The 21,055-nt window shown below is 47.4% G+C and overlaps 1 protein-coding gene across 1 annotated transcript in view; it reads right to left on the reverse strand.

Moving 5' to 3' along the window:
* Trio (trio Rho guanine nucleotide exchange factor) overlaps positions 1-21,055 on the reverse strand; it is a gene marked incomplete at its 5' end in the record, with an annotated part of 293,865 nt that overhangs the window by 154,376 nt on the left and 118,434 nt on the right. Inside the window, 5 exons of the mRNA XM_028767531.1 lie at positions 4,685-4,816; positions 10,686-10,877; positions 14,876-14,998; positions 16,107-16,619; positions 18,824-19,016. Of these exons, the coding sequence (XP_028623364.1) occupies positions 4,685-4,816; positions 10,686-10,877; positions 14,876-14,998; positions 16,107-16,619; positions 18,824-19,016 (1,153 nt within the window). The remainder of the gene's footprint in view (positions 1-4,684; positions 4,817-10,685; positions 10,878-14,875; positions 14,999-16,106; positions 16,620-18,823; positions 19,017-21,055) is intronic.

The following is a 21,055-nucleotide window of genomic DNA, read 5'->3' on the forward strand; positions in this document are numbered from 1 at the left end:
CTGAGCAACAGTGTAACACAGTGGTTTCCCACACCGTGAACCGACTGAGCAACAGTGTAACACAGTGGTTTCCCACACTGTGAACCGACTGCTCTTATGAAGTGTTGGGGGTCTAAAACTCATTTGACACATCCTAACAGCAAAATTTAAATGACAGTGACCAGGTAAGAAAGAACCTTGTTAACCAGACAGTGCCAGCAGAAAGAGAACGCGCTAAGACTGGCCCAGAGAGATCTGCTGCCCTTGCTGCTGATATATGCCCATCTGCAGTGACTTGGGTTTCCTATGATAGACTGGGATGCTAGCACTCAGCTAAGGAGGGCATCCATCAGCACATAGTAAGAAATTGCCCTCTCCCCTGTCTTGTCCACTTACAGGACCACTGGTTTTCCAGCAACACGATGAGCATGCTTACAGAGCAAGAGGCACAACCTGAGAGCCGCTCACCCCTCAGGACACATTTCCTGCCAATTCTGTCTCAGTATGTACATCCCTGATGGGACGCACCTCTAGTGCCATCTTTACTGGCTGTAGTCACATCAGGTTTTCATGAGTGGCCAGTCTGAATGCCTAATCTCTTCTGGCATAGATGCACACCCTGGCATGTTTATATACTGGGATATCCCTGGTCGTTAATGACCTTTCTATTATGTCCAACATACTATAACATATACATTGCTTATGAACATTTAAACTATACGTGGGAGATGAAGTTACGTACACAATTTATTTCAGGGTTGAGCCAGCAGCATGGCTCCTGCTATATGCTAGGGTGCTTCATCTCTTGGGACTCAACAGTTGTTTCAAATTACGGACTTCTCACTGAACTTGCTGTGGAAAGAATTCCTAAGCTCCAACTTGTTAGTACAATGTAGCACACAGATGGTTTGAATGCAGCAGGAATGTCTGCAGCAAGAACCATGGGGCTGAATCCTCTCTCTCTTCTGAAAAGGACAGCACTGAGTTCCACCCAGGGCAATTCTATACACCTTTACAAGAACAATTCCACTTTAGTTAGCTGGCAGAGATTCGGTACTTAGAAAGTGTTATTTAAGTACAATAAATAATATCACATCACATATATTTCAGTAACTTTGAGCAAAAGGTCCATGCCTTTTGGAAACATAGCAACGCATGAAAAAAATAAACAAGTTTTAAATACTGCAGCTGTGCCCTACGGAAAGATTTTAAATGGTGCACAACAGTCAGAAGAAAATTAATGATGGAAGGTGGTTACATGTTCAACAGCAACAAAGACAAACGAAACAGAAACAAGAATATTTTAAACATTAAAACAAGTGGTGTCAAGCTGATGGGATTCCGTGAGGGTGTAGTCTGCATGTCCCTAACTGCAGAAGCAAGTGGTGCTGAAGCTGTTTCTAGGATGCTGGGACATGGAACAACAGTGTGATGAGGAACAGTGAGAGAGAGAAGTCCTCTGTGGATGCTGGCACGTGGGACATGGTGTGAGGAGGAAAGACTAGTTTGCTGTGTCTCTGTCACCCTGTGGTATCACAGGGTAACTACATGGGGTCTCTGCTGTGACATCACGACAGAAACCTGTCAGGAGGGTATGCATGGAGTAGTTGGGGGTAGATGATTGCCTTGGCTTGGGATAGAGTCCAGATAAGAATGAAAGCTCTGAACCTTTTAAGACCACCTGAGATATTAAATGAGAGAAAAGATAGCCAGACATTGTAATGCAATATTAGACAGCATCTAGGAACCAGAAAAGTTAGATGGAAGACTATGAATGGCTCTATGGTAGGATGTCTGTATGGAGAGAGGGGCAGTGGACAAAGCAACACTGTGGTACATGCTCCACAAGGGCACGTCTGGGAATGTGGGAGCCAAGGGCTGTTCAGCCTCTTCTCAGTTGGAGGCTCTTTCTTCCCATCAAATTATTTTGAACCAGTTTACACTGGAATGAAACTATGCCATAGGTAAAGGTATGGTCAGAGTTAAGATGTCCATTTTTATAGGATGTGGGGAAGTAGAGATTTTTTGTGTATATAGCTAGGAGTACCAAGGGAAGCTGGCAACGTAGGTTGAAATTAATTCTGGTGAATCCTGTGCATTTTCTCAGCTGGCCTCCTGGCAGAGCAATGCCAGCTATGTGAAGAATGGAGGCTGCCCGACGCTTCTTGGTCTGGTAAGGACAGGGTGTGCGGTCGTCTGGTGCAGGCCCAGCACTGTAATCAGAGAGGGATGCTGGAGAAAGAGTCGTGTCAGAACTGACAGCTCCATCGTGAGTATCAGGGTCCTTCACTTTCTTCACTGCAGGTCAGAACTAGATGCTGCTTTTAGAAGTCATAATCCTCACAAAGTCAATGTGATTTAAAAACTGATTCTTCCAGTTTTCAGTTGGACTATACAAAGGACTGTCACTCATGAGTAGACTCTCAGAAGCCGGAGTCTACTAACTAGCTATACGTGCCCAATTAAGAAAAACAGAACTGACTTTTTTAACCCCATAGAAACAGAAGATAGTGTTCAGAAAAGGGAGGTTTTGTTGGGCAAAAGAGTGACTCTAGCAGAAAGGAGACTGGGCAACCCCTGCATCAAGAACAGCAGTGCTCTGCCCATAGACAGCAGGCATCAAGAGACCTGGGCCTGAAGGCACGACAGAGCCAGCAGTCAGTGAGGCACGAGCAGACCAAAATGCGACTCTGACAGGGGACAATGGTTCAGACCAAGGACTGACTTGAACCCAGCAAACCTTTATCTCCATGCCCAGCTGCTGTGGGGAGCTTGAGGCCTTTCTCCCTGAGGCACCTCAACAGCCATCAACACAGGACTGTGCAGATGCTAACTCTTGAGGAGAATGGAGAAAACCTTGCAGAAAAAAAAAAAGCTCAGGGGATTTCTGCCGCACCCCTACCTCTTGGAGTATCGCCATTATCACAGACAATCTATCCTGGCTAAGTTTATGTCAACCTGAAACAAGCTAGAGTCATCTGAGTGGAAGGAACCCCAGTTGAGAAAATGCCTCCATAAGACTGAGCTGTAGGCAAGCCTGTGGGCATTTTCTTAATTAGTGATTGATGGAGAGGGCCCAACCCATTGTGTGTGGTGCCATCCCTGGGCTGGAGGTCCTGGGTTCTGTAAGAAAGCAGGCTGAGCAAAACCATGCTGAGCAAGTGAGTGACCAGCACCTCCCCAAGGCCTCTGCATCAGCTCCTGCCTCCAGGTTCCTGCCTTGTTTGAGTTCCTGTCCTGAGTTCCTTTGAGCAATGATACAGAAGTGTAAGACAAACCCTTTCCTCCCTGAGCTGCTTTTGGTCATGGCGTTTCATCCCAGCAACAGTGACCCTAACTGAACGTCCACCCATCTGCATGGCCAGGCAAACAAAACATGGGTGAGGGGGATACCCCACAATAGTGGCTCTCAACCCTCCTGACGCTGCGACACTTTAACACAGCTCCTCATGTTGTGATGACCCTAACCATAAAATTACTTTTATTGCTGCTTCAAATCTGTAATTTTGCTACTGTTATAAATCATAATGCAAATATCTGATAATCCTGGTGATCTTAGGCCACCCCTGAGAGTCATTTAACCTCCAAAGGGGTCAAGACCTATTGGTTGAAATTCACTGTTCGATAACCTATCTGTGGCTGGCCTCACCTGGCTCTCGGTGAGACAGCGGTAGCTGGGCATGTGCAGCCCTGCAGCTAACCCCACTCTACCAGGTGACCTGGCACAGGTCCCTTCGCCTCCATGTCTCGGTGTCCTCGCTTGTATTGCAGGGACAACAGGACACTGTTTAGAACTGTGAGCAGTAAATCTGCCCAAAATCTGGGCCACAAAGCAAGCTACCACAGTGAGCAGCAGAACACGAGACGCGGGTGCATTACAGACATAATTTAGTGCCTCAAAAGGGCCACACTTAGCGTCTGGTCCTCCCTGTTCTCGGGTCTTGAATGTTTGCTCCGCAGCTGTTGTGCTATTTGGACGCTCTGGAATCTAGAGGTGGGCTTAGCAAGTAAAAGCGGTTACTAGGAATAGGTGTCTGAAGGTGACAGCCTGGCCCTGGGTCCAGCCTCAGTCTCCCTGGTTCTTGTTTGACGATCATGTGAGGAGCCCTGAGCCCTGAACTCATGATCCAAGATACATCCCTCCTCCCTTAGACTGTTGTGTTGGGTACTGTGATCATACCTATAGAACAGAGACGGACACACTTGTAGGTCTAAAGCAGCAAGCCCTGCACACTTGGAAAAACAGTGAATGTTCTGTAATCCAGAGTGGGAGGGTGAAGTCTCACTACCTTCCTCTTTAACAAGTTTCACTGATGAAGATTATGTTGAATCTGACTAAACTGTATAGCAATGCAGATTCCCCAAATGTAGACAAGGAGGCTGGGATTTTGATTATTTGACAGATAAGGATCAGGCATTCCCATTTCTGAAAGTCTCCAGCCATGCACAGACTGCTTTCTGGCCACCATCAGACCGAGCATCACGGGGTCGGAAGCTTGACTTTCCTCTCACGTGCTTACAGGAAAGATGGAGCATTCCCACCCTCACCCCCACCTAACAGGAACCCAAATGCTAGGTGACTAAACGACAGTTTGACAGGACACAGAGCTTCTCCTGAGCTGCCCAAAAGGTCCAGTGTTACAGCTTTAGAGCTTTCAAGTTAAAACCATCAGTGCCTTGCACGCTAAGTGAAACCCACTCTTACCTCAGAGTAGGCGAGGGTGATGTGCTCATAGATTCCCTGGTGGTGATGGATGGCGTCTTCCAGGTCCTGCAGCTCCGAGGGAAGGTCAACTTCACCACAGGCCTTACACCACGAGTCCACATTGCTCATATACTTGGAGGTTAAGAACGAAAGGAAAGAAAATATTATTTCTCTGGACCACTAAGCCTTTATGTTGAAAGAGGGACATTTTACGCCAGGGTTTCGATAGGTAGTGTAGCTGAGGGAGACTGTAAGCAAATAGTAACATGGCTGGATAACACTGTAAACAGCTGCTCTGATTCTCTACTGGGATGTGATTCATGGACTCCATCCCCAGAGGTGAGGTGGGGAATGGGAGGGTGGGTGCCCCTGGAGCCGGCAGCTGCAGTTAATGGAACCCTTGGTGTTTGCTCCTCATGGCCTCACAGCAACACTAGCCTGCAGCTTGTCTGCTCTGTCCTGGCTGGCTTTCCAAGCCCACACTGGAATCCTGTCTTTGACTTGTCTCATGGCCCAGCAGTGGTGAGCATTGAGCCCGCTCTTCCCCATGCCCTAGGAAGGCTGAGCAGCAGGGTGGGCTTCATGGGGGGCAGTCTGCAGCTTCACTTTTCCTCTAAAATGCTTACAGGAAAGACCAAGAACCTCAAACCACTCAGCTGAGGTTTGGAAGGGCAGGCAGCCTACTCCGGGCTTTCAAGAGAAACTAGGGGAGAAGGAGGAACGTGGAGAGGCAGCCTGGGATGCTCGGCTGCCCGTAGACTGCAGTTCTGATCTCAGTTCACTTCCTCCTGCTGGCACCCACATCTCCTGTGCTCATCAATAACGATAAATCACTGCCCAATTTCCTAGGGAGATGCTGTCAGAACTCTTCACAGCTGAGTGTCAAAAGTAAGCACTGAAGGCTCGATTAAAGGAAGCTAATTCAATTAAGCCAATTAGATGGCACACGTGGCTCTACCTTCTCTCAGGCCACTTCCTCCCAGGTCTGTGCTCATCAGGGAAGGCACAGGAAAGGCAGGTAAACACCCGAGAAGGACTGTACATGAAAACTCGTATAAAAGCAAAAAGGAGGAGGGGAAATGGGGAAATGGATAGCATCTGAAATGTAAATAAATAAAATATTCAATAAAAAATAAACAATAAACATTAAATTCTTTAAAATAAATATTCCCCCACTTGTTTTACCGCTGTCATATTTAAATGTATGAATTGTATATTATTTTCAAAGAACAAGTTAAGAACTTTTCTATAGTTATTTTAAAAGAGAGGAAAACAAAACAAAACAAAACTCTGTAGCATTATTGTTGGCTCAGAAAAGAAGTTATGTGCAAAAGTCCAGGGTCTGAAATCAGGTCACATGGCAGTGTCACCAGGCAGCCTGTTTCTGCTGGCTTCGAGCATCCCTTAACCACCACGAGAACCAGGGGTCATTTCATCACCACCTCTATGCTGTCTTCCTAATGCTCTCAAGACATCAGGAGTCATGATAAGACCACTCTAACCTCTCCCCCTCCATATACACAGACACACATAACTAGCTGCTCCTGCATGCACACTGTACGTGTTCCCTGGGCAGCACGGTCTACAATGTCACCGCGGGCAGGTGGATGCTGCTGAGCAGGCTTCGCTGCTCCTTCCTTCCCTCTCCCTCCATTCCTGCATTCAGTGCCGATTAACAGTCATTGTAAACCATCTTCACATGAGTGGGCTGGAGTCAGCCACCCTTATAAATAAGGTATCAGGCCCTGGTCAGCAATTAATTAACTCCAAGACAACAGCCACTACACAGCACCCAAACACAGGCTTACTAAGAAGGTAACTTAGTACTTAGAAGGTTACTTAGGTATTCCTAAGAAGATCAAAGATGCTTCTTATGGTACACACATTAGTTAGACACTAAACTAGTTCACAATTTTATGGGGAACAGTATCAGACCTAGCACAGATTCCTGAAATAACAAAATACCTAAGTTGTTTTTCAATAAAAACTTCCAAGATCGATTCAAAGATGCTTTGGAATGGGCTTTTCAAGAACAGACATGCAGAGGAAGCCAGCTCAACTGGAGCAATGACCTCATCGCACTAGGTCCTGGCAAGGTGTTAACTCCTTCAGGGAAGAAACATGACACCTGCTGGCGAAGAGGCACTATGACGTCTACCGCCTATACCTGGCAAAGGATCTGAAAGCTCCCAACCAATCAACAGCAGCCTCTAACAGCGTCTCTCTGAAGGTCCCAACCAATCAACAGAGCAGCGTCTCCAGCCTCTCTTCCATAGAAGGCTCCCAGGAGCCTGCTGACTGACTACTTGGTTAAAAAAAACTTCTTTCTTTATGAAGAAACAGATGCCGTGTTTCCGTTTCTGTGTACCTCACCTAGAGGCTATACAGTGAATAGCAAGTTATCTCAAGATGCATGACAGACCCGGACCCCAGCACAGGCAAGACAGAAAGAAGGAGAGAGAGAGAGAGAGAGAGAGAGAGAGAGAGAGAGAGAGAGAGAGGGAGAGAGAGAGAGACAGAGAGAGACAGAGAGAGAGAGAGAGAGAGAGAGAGACAGAGAGAGAGAGACAGAGACCGAGACCGAGACCGAGACCGTGCTGGGTTCATTTGGTGCAGAGCCATTTGGTATTCTGATGAAAATGGACTCAGGGTCAGACCTTGATACAAGGCAGGCTGAGGAACATGGGCAAATCCTATTCTACAATGCCTCTGGACAGTTGTGTCTCTGCCCCATTGATCCCATGAGGCTGACTGACAGGATGAAGCAAAGATCTGACTGACAGACGGAATGAAGCAAAGACCTTGCTTTTGTTCAGAGCTTTGCAAATATCCAAGAACTACACAACCACGGGTAGTTAATTTATTTTTTGACTGTAAAAGCACAGAAAGCTGTTCCTGTCATAGATAACTCAAGGCGACAGTGTTCTACTCATTCTGCATACGCTGGCTGGCTCAGCACTAACTGTGTAGCAGCAATGGAAACATACCCAGCGGTCTAACCACGCAGGTGCCAGCCATGCGTGCAGGTGAACTATGGACACAGATTTAATCTTCCTTCAATTTATGTTTATTTTTATTAGAATTTTATTACTTAATTTATTTAACCTAAGCGGCTTCAATGGCCACATGTGGTGACAGACTGGCACATGGGACAATGAGCTGTGAACGATGTCTGTGAAGCATCATTCTCATTTACTTACAGTGTCGTTGGGGAACACTAACACAGAGCTCCTGGACTCAGATGTGGTACGCTAAGTGGCTCACTGAGGCATGTCACCCTTATGGAGAAGCCTGCTTCCATCAGCGAGGCGAGGCAGTTAATGGGCTACGTATTTGAGTACCGTGTCCCCTAATCAGATTCAAGTTCCTCACGAAAATTCTGGATGAGGTTTAAAGAGGTGACTGAGATGGAAACCTACCTCATGGTGGCCGCTTTCGAGATCTCTCCAGATGTTCTAGGAAACAGCTGGAGCATAGAGAGAAGTCTGTCTCTTCCTGTTCACCTTATTTGGTGCTATTTTTCCTGTTATAACTCCCTGGGTGTTTCTTCTTTTTGGTAATGAGGAAGAGAGTAAGGAAACCTTTGCAAGGTTACCCCACTGCTCCTCCAGCACATGTTGGGTGTCGGCACAGGACTCATGCCTCACCCAGGTCCAGAGCACACATAGCGCCCGTTTTCATCAGCCTTCTCCTAAGCTCAGCTGTGCTTCCTTCTCTAACTGTTTTAGGTGCAGAGACCTGGAACACTATGGAGTTCGTATAGGATCCCACGAATTTCTGTTCAGTAATTCTGTCCTAGTTTATTTTCCTTCAGATTTCTAAATTACAGTCATTCCTTTTACCCAAACACCTCCGGCTCTTTCAACTCTGCTGCGTGCTTGAAGTTTTTAGTGGGGAGCCACGGGTGAGGAGATGCCCCCATGACGTGCATATCTCTAGATTATCCTTAAGCAAGTCAGAGCAGCAACTGACCTCCTGGGCGTCTTCACGGTTCTAAATCTCTCCAGACAGACTACAGGCTGTTAGCCATGACTGCGAGCCCACTGCTCTGCCTCTCATGTTCCTTTTCTCTCCATGTGCTTTTCGGGGGCCCCCACCCCCCCAACAGCAATTCATCATCTCATGACCTAGTAGCCTGCTAACAGCCACAGAGCAGGGCTATTAAAGATAACACAGGTAAGGGATACACAGTTGCTTTTCTCTAGAGATGATGTCAGATGCTCAAGTGTATCCGCTGTGAACCCTAAGAAGCAGAGGTCATGGAGAGCATGCTAGTTCATGCTGAAGAAGAGTCCTGTTACTTTAAACAACGTTCTGTGTGTGGGTTTTGTTTACCTTTGGTTGAGAGATCGACCAGTGAGACCTGAAGGCCTCACGCACAGCTTTTATAAGACGCCATTAAGGTGTTTTTCCTGTTTGTACCCCACTAGCTTCTTTCCTTGCTTCACACTTTAAAGGTTTCTAGGCTGAGATCACTGCTAATTACTGTCTTGTGTAACACAAGACTGCCTCGCTGAAACCCTGGGCAAGCCGGGGCATCTGCTTGGTTTTATTGACAACTTCCCTCATCAACAGAGACTGGTTTGAGATGAAAGAAATACTTTTTCCTTCTCAGAACCATCATGCCATGATGCACAGCCTTAGGAAAGTACTCCTCTTCCTTCAAAAGAGAGAAAGTTATGCCAGTCAGTAAGCTACCATCCACCTCTGCTGAGGTGTGAGGCATGCGGTGAGACCTACATACCCTGTCTTAGCCCATGAAGCCAATGTGGGGTGAGGAGCTACATCCCGTAGCAACGATGTCAGGCTACCTGCCCCAGAGCCATTCCAACATGGTCCTGGCTGGTATAGCCTTCCTATGGATGCAGAAGACCAAAGGCTAGATCTACCCTTTCCCAGTGAGTATACCCATCCTTACCTAAGAAAGAGTGTTAAGAGTGCTAGTGTGGACGAGCCACCTGGAAATCCCTTCCTCCAACAAAGAAAGGCAAAAACTCCTACCTACGGCTACCACCGCCCAGAGGAGACACTGTTGTTGAGAGGTTGGGCTTGCAGCCAGGCATACATCTTAGGACCGTGATTGAAGACCCAGCCAACTGAGGAGACATACAGCTCGCTACCAGGCCCATCAGACCCTGATGCAGAAGCTGTGAGAGGCACTCTAAGCTTGCAGTATCACAACACAGGTGATGAAGAGAATAGAAAGAAGGGAGGGAGGGAGGAAGAGAAAGAGTGGAGGAATAGAGAGGAGAAGGAGAGGAAGGGAAGAGGGATGGGAGGAGAGGGAAGGGATTAGAGAAAAGATGGAGAGAGAGAAAGCAGCAGCTACTGCTTACTGTTACAGGCTAGACACTGCTGGTGAGAAAACCTGAGGTGTGAAAAGCCATACAAAAATGACGTTTCAAAATAAAAACTTCAGAGTATTTTGGATTCTCCAAGTAAGGATGTTTAACCCATGCAGTCTTTATCAGAAACCTGAACACTGACCTATTTCCCATGTATTTCAGAGATACACTACTTGTATTTACTACACACCAGACACTGCAAGTCAAGTGGTTGGTTTCACGCTTCAAAACAAAAATACTAAAGTATTTTTTTCTATTTCACACCCCCCAATATACAAACAAAATAAAAACAAAAAACAAAACCCCTGAAAAACAAAGAGTTGGGCACCGAGGGCACACCTGCGGTCCCTCCCTGGGTATGGAAGTGGGGTCTTGCCAGTCTGAAGCCGGCTGTGTGACACAGCGTGCTCCAGGCCCGTCTGAACTACACAAAGAGCCTGTCTCATATGCACAATGAGTAAGAAGCAAACAGAACAAGCAAATATAAAGAGCTGAAAGGTGGAACTGCCTACGCTCACAGAGTGAGCCATGGGGATCTCTCGTGAGGCTGAGCCGGCAGAGCAAATCCTACATGAAGCCACAAAGACTCACACAAGACAGCTGGGGCACGGAGTCTGCCTAAGCTCGCCTATGGGCTGGGGGTTCCAGGCACTGACCTTCTCAGCCTTCTGGTGAAAGATGGAGGACATGTCCAACAAGGTGCTGCGCTCGTCCAAGGCGGCTGCGAACGCCTTCCACTCCTGTTCCAGCTGATTCGCAATCTGCTTAATCTGCTGAGAGGCGTAGTGGCCCGACTCCACCAGGCGATTGGCCACTGACATGATGCGGTTTATATTTACATACACGTTCTGCGGGGGAGGCAGAGAGGAGCTTCACTGAGGGGTGTAGGCAGGTGACTCCCCCCTAAGAAGGGCAGAACCCTCTGTGGACAGCCTGCCGACAGTTCCTGTCTCTGAGCAGAACCACCTGGCACCTGTGTCAAGCATCTCACTCTCTGGATTCTCATCAACTCTGAGCTGGGTTCCAAATTCTATTTTTAAAACTGTAAAATTATCAATCAACTCACTGAAAGGCATAATTGTTAACCACAAAGCAATCAGATGCACCAGTGGCAACACACAAAGCCACTGCTCCTCACTTCCTGGCTTCCGACCCTGAAGAGGATCCAGATGGCAGTCCTGAAGACAATCACAAAGAACTGAAGGGGCCCGACTAGAACCCAGGGGTTCAAACGTAGGTACTAGGAAACCAAAGGTTATGCGTGTGAAGACAAGCTCTCCATTCTGTAAAAACTCACACCATCATTTTGTGCCAACAGGAAACCTTCGGATGGATCCGCTTTCTCCCGGGAGTGGGAACTGAGGTGCAGAAGGGATGAGGCTGTGTTCAGATCAAGGAAAGCTCTTCTGCTCTGCTCAAATCCCTACCAAGATCTACTACTGGTCGACCAGAAAACTAAGCACACAGACTTTAAAATCAAAACCAAACCTGTGTTTTCCTCTGTGCACCTCACAGTTTTGTACACAGTGTGATCTTACAATTGTGTACACAGTGTGATCTTACAGTTGTGTGCACAGCCTGATCTTACAGTTGTGCACACAGCCTGATCTTACAGTTGTGTGCACAGTGTGATCTTACAGTTGTGCACACAGCCTGATCTTACAGTTGTGTGCACAGTGTGATCTTACAGTTGTGTACACAGTGTGATCTTACAATTGTGTACACAGTGTGATCTTACAGTTGTGTGCACAGTGTGATCTTACAGTTGTGTGCACAGCCTGATCTTACAGTTGTGCGCACAGCCTGATCTTACAGTTGTGTACACAGCCTGATCTTACAGTTGTGCACACAGCCTGATCTTACAGTTGTGTGCACAGCCTGATCTTACAGTTGTGCACACAGCCTGATCTTACAGTTGTGTGCACAGCCTGATCTTACAGTTGTGTGCACAGCCTGATCTTACAGTTGTGTACACAGCCTGATCTTACAGTTGTGCACACAGCCTGATCTTACAGTTGTGTGCACAGTGTGATCTTGCAGTTGTGCACACAGCCTGATCTTACAGTTGTGTGCACAGCCTGATCTTACAGTTGTGCGCACAGCCTGATCTTACAGTTGTGTGCACAGTGTGACCTTACAGTTGTGTGCACAGTGTGACCTTACAGTTGTGTGCACAGTGTGATCTTACAGTTGTGTGCACAGTGTGACCTTACAGTTGTGTGCACAGTGTGATCTTACAGTTGTGTGCAGTGTGATCTTACAGTTGTGTGCACAGTGTGATCTTACAGTTGTGTGCACAGCGTGATCTTACAGTTGTGCACACAGCCTGATCTTACAGTTGTGTGCATAGCCTGATCTTACAGTTGTGTGCACAGCCTGATCTTACAGTTGTGCGCACAGTGTGATCTTACAGTTGTGTGCACAGCCTGATCTTACAGTTGTGTGCACAGCCTGATCTTACAGTTGTGTGCACAGCCTGATCTTACAGTTGTGTGCACAGTGTGACCTTACAGTTGTGCACACTCCTGCTTCCGCTCCTCTCTCAGTCTGTTCTAACAGTCAACAAACATGTTGAACATTACTTGTGGGACAACATGTAGTGGTGGCATACAATCAACAAATCCCAAATTACTCACATGCTTTTATTTTTGACCTTGTCCTGGTCCTGTCTGTGTCCCCTGAGTCGAAGATAAATCTTTGCCTCTTTTCCTGCTACTCACTACTAACTCAGCCAGTCTGTCCAGTTCCTTCCTCCCTGGCTCCTTCTTCCCACCCCCTGAGCCACACTGCCTCCAGCCTGCAGCGGCCCCCTCCCTAGCACAGCTCACCGAGTCCTCACCCTACGCTACAGAGCTCTCTCCTCGGCTTTCCTTGCACCCTCTTTCACTGATCCTTTCTGTGACACCCAACCTTTACCTGGTGGAGTTGCCTTCACACATGGGTGAGGGGCCTGACAAGCCCCACCCACATTCCTTCTCTACAGACTCAAGGACAGTGCAGGTCCTAAGCAGCCAAGGCAGAGGGTATGTCATAGAGGTGTGACACTAGTGAGACTGCGCTCCTGGCTTGTGTGGGTGAGGTGTCTCTCAGAGACTCACATGCTGAGTGCTTGCTAAGCTCTGGTCCTAGCTGAGAGCACCAGTAGAGATGGGTCTAGCTACAGGAAGTAGGTGTGCCTCTGCCAGGTCTACTGGAACCCTTGCTCCCTTCCCTTGGTTTGCTTCCTGGACCCCAGGAGGCAGCTCTGATCCTCATGTACTTCCTGCATTAGACACATTATTAGTGTCGAAATAAGAGCCAAGCAAGCATGGGTTGACAGCTCTAAAACTGAACCCTGTATCTTCCCTGCTCTGGCTACGGATCTGAGACACCCTGTCACCATGGGGAAACTGAGGCCTGCATCTTCTCTGCTTGGGCTGCAGATCTCCATGGGGCGTGACTGAGAAGTAACACCGTCCGTTTTCCTCTACACTCCTCCCCTGCCCCTTATTTCTCCTTAAAGTGGCTGGATTTGCTAATGTTGTTTTCTCTGACTCCGTAAGAGAAGAAGGTTACTCTGTAGTCTGTCAGAAAGTATATGCAGATCTTCTCATGTAGAATGGTTAGAACAAGGCAATAGCAGTCCATTGAAATGGTCCTCCTGTGGCTGGAGAGATGGCTCAGTGGTTAGAAGCACTGAATGTTGTTTCAGAGGACCTAGGTTCAGTTCCCAGCACCCACATGGCAACTCACAACTGTCTGTAGCTCCAAGATCTGACATCCTCGCCCATACATGTATGCAGGCAAAACATCAATGCACATAAAATAAAAAATAATAACAATAAAATAAAAAAGGCAGACTGGTCCTCCTGGGGGAACCACAGATGCTGATGTGTAGACTCGATTCCATAGTCCTTTTTACTCTCATTCCTGAGCAGACTATGCCAGTCTTTGTGCCTCCCACTTCCTGTGGTCCACCACTTCAGCGCGACCAGAGGCGAGGTGAGCCACACAGCCCTACAGAGCCTGCACAGGGCTCTGCCTGTGTCATCCCTACGACAAGGACCCGTCTCCTCAAGCTTGCACGCTATGAGAGAACGAGCGAGCATCATTCTTGGTATTGCCTGATGTGCTTCCTTGAAAGACTCCCTAATTACAGACTTGTATTTAGTCTCTTATGCTGTAAGGTTCCTCAAATCACTCCAGACAGCAGGAGAAAGGATCAAAAGCCAGAGGGCCTCATTTGCCATGTAGGCATGATGGCTGAAGACCGGTGTGGGTGTCAGAACAGGGGAGAAAGGCCCAGAAAGCTCCTGAACTGCTGTCCACAGCATATCCTAACTGAAGCATAACTGAGAAAGGTAACACAGATGTAATGTAGAAAATAAGAAAATGAGAGGTAAGGAGGAGGGAGGGGAGGAGGGAGGAGGAAAGAGGGAGGAGGGAAGAAGGAGGAGGGAGGAGGGAAGAGGGAGGAGAAGAGACATTATTCATATTTTTAGGAGTTCCTTGCCTGTTTTAACTAGGTAACATCACAGGTGTTAGTTATAATTTCTTGAGCACTAACTACATCTTGAAAAGTATACTAAAGTGTTTCACACATACAGAGTAAATAACACAATACATCAAAGATAGACAGTGTACCCACTTCATAGATTAGGCAACTGAGGGTCAAAGAGGTCAAACAGATCCTCCAAGGTCAGATAGTAAATGAAAGAGGGACAATTACCATCTCTACATCCACTGTCGTCACCCTGAAGGTCCACACGGCCCGTGTGAGGTATGGGTCCTCCACCCCCTAATGACCTCCTGTTTGCTAAAACCCTTTTGTGTGGGGCGGGATCTGCAGGGTCTGACAACAGCTTACCATACAGTTCATAGCAAAATGATTGTGCTGCGTCTGCAGCTCCATCGCGTGAGGGTGGCTGGTCCCAATCTCCGTGTAGCTGTTTAGAAACAGGCCTTTGTTGTGTGTGATCCAGTCAAACATCTACCAGGAGAAAAAGACAGGCTGGAATCACTGCAGGGAGAGACACGGGGCTGAGGGCGTGTGCGGGGGAAGAGAGCTGCTTCTCTGAGAGCAAGCAGGTGCTTCTATGGCAGGAGATCCCCAAGAAAGTCTCAGCCCACTCCCCAAGCTAAGGGAAACGTCAGTCTTCTCGCCCAGGACCCTTCCTCTAGAAACTCGCCCATACGTCACACTGCTCGGGCTGGAAGCAGGACTCTCAGATCTCTGCCCTAGGATCCGTGCAGCTTACCAACAGCTGGATCAGTACTACACAAGACAGACTTAGAAACCTGAGCAAATGCAACCCACGAAAATATTTTAAAGGACTTGAGGGTTTTAAGCCTAGGTATCCTGTAACCCAGTGATACTGCCACCCGAAAAAAAAAAGTCCTTTTAACGTACTGTATCAAAAATTTCTAATATAGTTTTTTACTCTGCAATAAGTTTACCAGCCCATGAAAATAACAAAAAACAAAATGACCGTTAGCTAAGAAGAATGACTTCACCTATGTTCATGGCTTGTTTGCAAGTGTCCTTTTCTTTGTTTGACATTGCAAAGAATGCATTAGCTGGTGATGAATGAACATTCCCTGTGACTAGCTGGTATCTCTAGCACACAAGAACAGCACATGAGAACACGGAGCAATATTGCTTGGATCACACAGAAACGTGTTTTTAATGGCATCACTCTCTTGTTAAAAAGAGCACAGCTATGGATCTGAATGGGGTTTGATGGTTTTGTTTGAGGAGCAAGGAGGTACTGAAAAATCTATATATAAAATTGTTGCTTTTAGGAATAGAATCATGAAATTTGTACTTTTAGACTAAAATAAAAAAAAAACAAAAAAAAACAACCCTTGCATTTCCCTCACACTTTCTAAAGCAGCAGAGCACTGCACTGTGAGTAACACTGGAAGCTAGAGGTAAGCACGGTCTCTGAATGGCCTTTCCTGTGGTATGGTCGCCGTAATACAGACCTACTGTTTTTCTCCTGTTTTCTCACCTGATCACACCAGTCTTGGCTGGGAGACCCACTAACCCAGCAGCATGCCCCTGTCCTGTCAAGTTGGCACGGCCCTCTCCCCTTTACCTTCTCAGCATCCTGTTCGAACAGCCGCAGCTGGAAGCACTGGTCCAGCTTCAGTTTCCTCACATGCCACATCTGGTGCAGGTGCTGCCGAGTGGAGTGCAGCCTGTCCAGCATGGTAGACACCTTGGGCAAGAGGTTCTGCAGGTCTGCGTTGCCCGAGCCTGAGTTCTTTTTGGGAAAACTGTCGCTGCTCTGAATCCGCTGAAGCAGCTTCTGCCCCTCTAAGTCCAAGTCCTCTATGGGAGCCTTGATCACCTTCTTCTTCAACTGCGAGTGCTCGTCGATCATGTTCCGAGCCCCCTCTAGGTCCTGAGGCAACTCCTTTTTTGCGAGAACATCCTGAAGTTCCTCTAGCCGTGACAGCATATGGGCCGCATTGCTAATATACTCCTCGAAAGCTACTCGGATTTCTATCCACTCCTCGTGGTTGTACTCTAGGCAGCCGTCAAACTCGGGAGTTAGCTGGGAAGGATCAACTACTTTGGTAAGGCCTTCTAAGGAGACCATATTTGTCTTCAGGAGGAAAAAAAAAATATGTATGAGAAGATGAACCATTTTTATGTGGTCCTATCATCCTGCAACTTACAGTGGTCACACAGAGGATTCCAACGTTAAAAGTAACCTGTCTATAGAAGACCCAGTGTACGTCTGGTTCTGCCTCCCAGAATACAGAGGGGAGACTCATTGTCAGTGCCATGAAGAACCCCATTGAAGTAGCACGTTAGTGAGAATGCTGAGCAGCATGAAATTGTAATTTTCATAAGCCCCAAATCAACTAGATTCCACTTGAAGAATGAGAAGAACCTCAATGGTAGTCTTACTAATACCTCAGGCTTCAGGGCAGAGCTGATGAAAGTGATTTCACAGGGTAAAGACACTGGGAATAATGGCTTCCCTGTGATAACCCGCCACAGTCCCGTACAGTTAAAGACACTGAGAATAGCGGCTTCCCTGTGATAACCTGCCACAGTCCTGCACAGTTAAAGACAGTGGGAATAGCGGCTTCCCTGTGATAACCTGCCACACAGTCCTGCACAGTTAAAGACGGTGGGAATAGCGGCTTCCCTGTGATAACCCACCACAGTCCTGCACAGTTAAAGACACTGGGAATAACTGCTTCCCTGTGATAACCCGCCACAGTCCTGTACATAGCTATGCCTAGCCTGTCCTGTATCCCAATTTAACACTTAAGAAGCTTTAGTTTATCCCAGTCTAAGCCAGAATTCTCAGCCTCATCTGAGGTGGGGTTAGGGGTGGGAGAAGCACATGGATAATACTAGACGCCTCAGGGAAAGCATAAGGTTAGGGCAATAAAATGCAAACACAGAGGAAAACTGAGCTGGTCTAGAACTGAAAGAAAAACAGACCGGCTACCCCACCTCTGCCACCTCCAGATATCTCTGTGCTGGCTGCATGAGAAACAAGCACATGGCACCAGGCTAAAAGGGTGGCTGAGGCCTGCACTGCCTTAGCCTACAGTGCTACAGTGGGCCTTTTCTTATCCATCAGTAACCTCCATGGAGGGAGCCACACACGGAGACTGGCAACCATGCAGAGACAGCCAGGTCAGGAGGAAAACAGGCAGACATCGTCAGGAGCCCAGAGTAGGAGACTAATAAATAACATTAGTAAGTAACTGTGTGAGTACAAACTACTATTTTTTTTTTTTACTTAGAACATGTATAATTAAAATACATTACACTTTAAATTTTCCATTAAGCAAATACCTAAGAGCCAGTAAATTATCTTCAAAATTACTACTTATTGTGTATGAGGATAAAAGTGTGCTTTATATTTCACTTAAACCACTTCAAAGTAGTCTCAAACTTAAATTAAAATCATTTTAATTCCAGATAGGAAAATCAGCACTATGGACAGGTATTTTAAAATCCAGGTGGTACACCCAAGGCGACAAGACACGCTGATAAGTACAACTGATGCCGTTTCACTGTGGAGTAATATTCAGTCAGGGATGGCAGAAACAGCAAGCCCCTCCTTCCACCAGGAATGGTTATAATTTATTATATGAAACTATTCCAGTCCTATTACAGAACAGGACCTGAGCCAAGCTTCACGTTGCCTGGAATACTTTCTCTTCTAATCATCCCATTAAACTGACCACATCAAAAGCCTTGTCAGGACTGTGGCGGCTTACAGAGCGGCGGCTCTCAGTGGGAAAGAAAATAAATTAGTAGGCTTTGGTTTACTTTTTATAACCGTCTGACAGCCGTCGTCCAGGCCTGGCCAAATGCAGAACTCTACAGCTCTAAAAGACTCCGTCCACTTTTACACGTGGAAGACGAGTAAAGTGGCTGCCGAGTCTGCCCCATTGATGACCAGATAAGCTCACTGCCCCCCCCCCTCGCTAATCCCCAGGATGAAACAACCACTGCACATCTCCATCCAGACAGCTGGTGCTGACGGGGGTCTGTTCAAGTGAGGTGATGGGGACAGGCTTCTCCTTCCAGTGGCCCCGCACCCTAATCCCAGAGAACTGAAATTCAAACCCCTGTGCCAAAAGCCACCACAGCAGGATAGGGAATGAAGGCGTCTACTTTGAGCAATAATTAATGCTTAGTATACACGTATAAGACATCTAGGCCATGCTCAATACTTGGTTTTAAAGACCTGTCATCAGCCCACTGTGGAGAGGATGCACCAGCTTATCCTAAACCATGCCTATAAGTTTAGAATGTGGCTACCCAGAGGGAGCATACCTCAAATTCAAATTTAGAGCTGCCAAAATTTGTCCTCTGTTTCTGCCAGAAGTTGTCGGGCTTGATTATCAGGGCGATGTGGATGCAGCAAGGGAAGGACTCCTGTAGGATCTTCAGCAGCGGCTTGATGGAGTCCCACTTGGAGCCGCGCATGTCCACAATCACCGTGAACCCTCGCTTGCAGACTTCCTCACTGCAGAGCAGGAAAAAGGCTTGTGAGTGAGTGAGCAAGACGGCTCAGCTGCTGGAGCATGCGCTCTACGAAGGCCAGGGCTCACAGCCCCAAGCACCCACACTCCTAACTGGGGTGTGTCAGGGCAGAAAGCACTGGCCGCTCTTCCAGAGGACCCGGGTTCCTTTCCCAGCATTCATAGGTAGCTCCCTGCCATTTGTGACTCCAGCTCTAAGAGATCTGAAGCCCTCTTCTGGCCTTCATGTTTACTGCATGGGGAGGGGATAGACAGACAGGCAAGGCATGCAAACAAAACAAGATAGGGAAAACAAAAAACAAAAACAAACAAACAAAACAAAACCCACTGGGCATAGCCATGCATGCCTGTAAGCTGGCACTGTGAAGGGAAGAAGACAGCAGGATCCTGGGGCTTGCTGACTGCCAGCCCAGCTCCAGGTTCAGAGACACTCCAGGGAATAAGGCCAAAAACTGTTAGAGCAGGACATCTGATAACCTCTAGCCTTCTGCGAGGACACTCACACAAGTACATCTGTCTACCTGTGCACAAACATACACACACACATCCCCAACAGGCATGCTCGAGGGGGACAGACTGACGGACCGATAGATGGGGACATGGACAGAGATACATAGACAGACAGACAGACAGACAGACAGACACACACACACATATGGGGGTCGGGGGATGGTGGAGAGGACCCACACACCGACCTCAAGAGCCATTGCCCTTTCCCTGGGTGGCTCAGCAGTGTTGCCTCCCTCTCTGGCCCCATATCCCTGACACCAAATGAGACCAGAACCTGACCACAGAGGAATCAAGGCACAACAGCAGATTCAAAGAGGGTTCAGCTTTGGAAGCCTTTAAGATTTTAACTCTTCATAGATGTGGTGGTGCACTCTGGCCTTCTGTGTGTTGCTCACTGATGGAACACACCCATTTAGTACCTACCACAGACACAGACCCCTGGGGAGTGTGAAGAAGATACAAACTCGCTGTGTGGCATGCAGAGCCCAAGATGGGGACAACTTTACTTTCAGGATCTCCAAGGCCCCGAGCAAAGAAAACAACTCAGTGTCAAAGGGGGTGGGGTGGGTAATGCTGGGAGCTTTTCAAAGCTAACCCTGTCCCACCAGGAGGTTCTTGACATCATTTTGACAAGCTCTGTGAGGAAAACCTGGGTGTACCTCACTACTTAGACTACGTTCATCTTCCCATGAATGCGCTAGCAGGTGACGATCCTGGTGCCGGCACAAATCCAGACTGTGTTAGGAGAAACATGGTTTTCCTTTCTGGGCCCTTGGCAGTTAAACAACAAAACTGTCAGCTGCTGTTGAGTGCCTTCGGCTCCAGCACAGAAGATGCTGAGGAAGGAGGGTCACAGAAGCCGAGGCTGAGATGGGCACAGGGAACAAGCAAGTCCCATCTCAGACAGAAGGGGGCGCTTGCTCATTTCAGTAAATCTCAGCACTGGAATAGATGGAGCCAGGCTGTGATGCATGGCTGCAACAATGTTACTAATGCACGGCTGCAACAATGTTACTAATGCACGTCTGCAGCAATGTTACTAATGCACGTCTGCAACAATGTTACAAATGCACGTCTGCAGCAATGTTACTAATGCACATCTGCAGCAATGTTACTAATGCACGTCTGCAGCAATGTTACTAATGCACGGCTGCAACAATGTTACTAATGCACTTCTGCAGCAATGTTACTAATGCACGTCTGCAACAATGTTACTAATGCACATCTGCAGCAATGTTACTAATGCACGTCTGCAGCAATGTTACTAATGCGCGTCTGCAGCAATGTTACTAATGCGCGTCTGCAGCAATGTTACTAATGCGCGTCTGCAGCAATGTTACTAATGCGCGTCTGCAGCAATGTTACTAATGCACGTCTGCAGCAATGTTACTAATGCACGTCTGCAGCAATGTTACTAATGCGCGGCTGCAGCAATGTTACTAATGCACGGCTGCAGCAATGTTACTAATGCACTTCTGCAGCAATGTTACTAATGCACGTCTGCAACAATGTT

The sequence above is a fragment of the Grammomys surdaster genome, unplaced genomic scaffold (assembly GCF_004785775.1).
Source record: "Grammomys surdaster isolate TR1022 unplaced genomic scaffold, NIH_TR_1.0 174, whole genome shotgun sequence".
NCBI lineage: Eukaryota > Metazoa > Chordata > Mammalia > Rodentia > Muridae > Grammomys > Grammomys surdaster.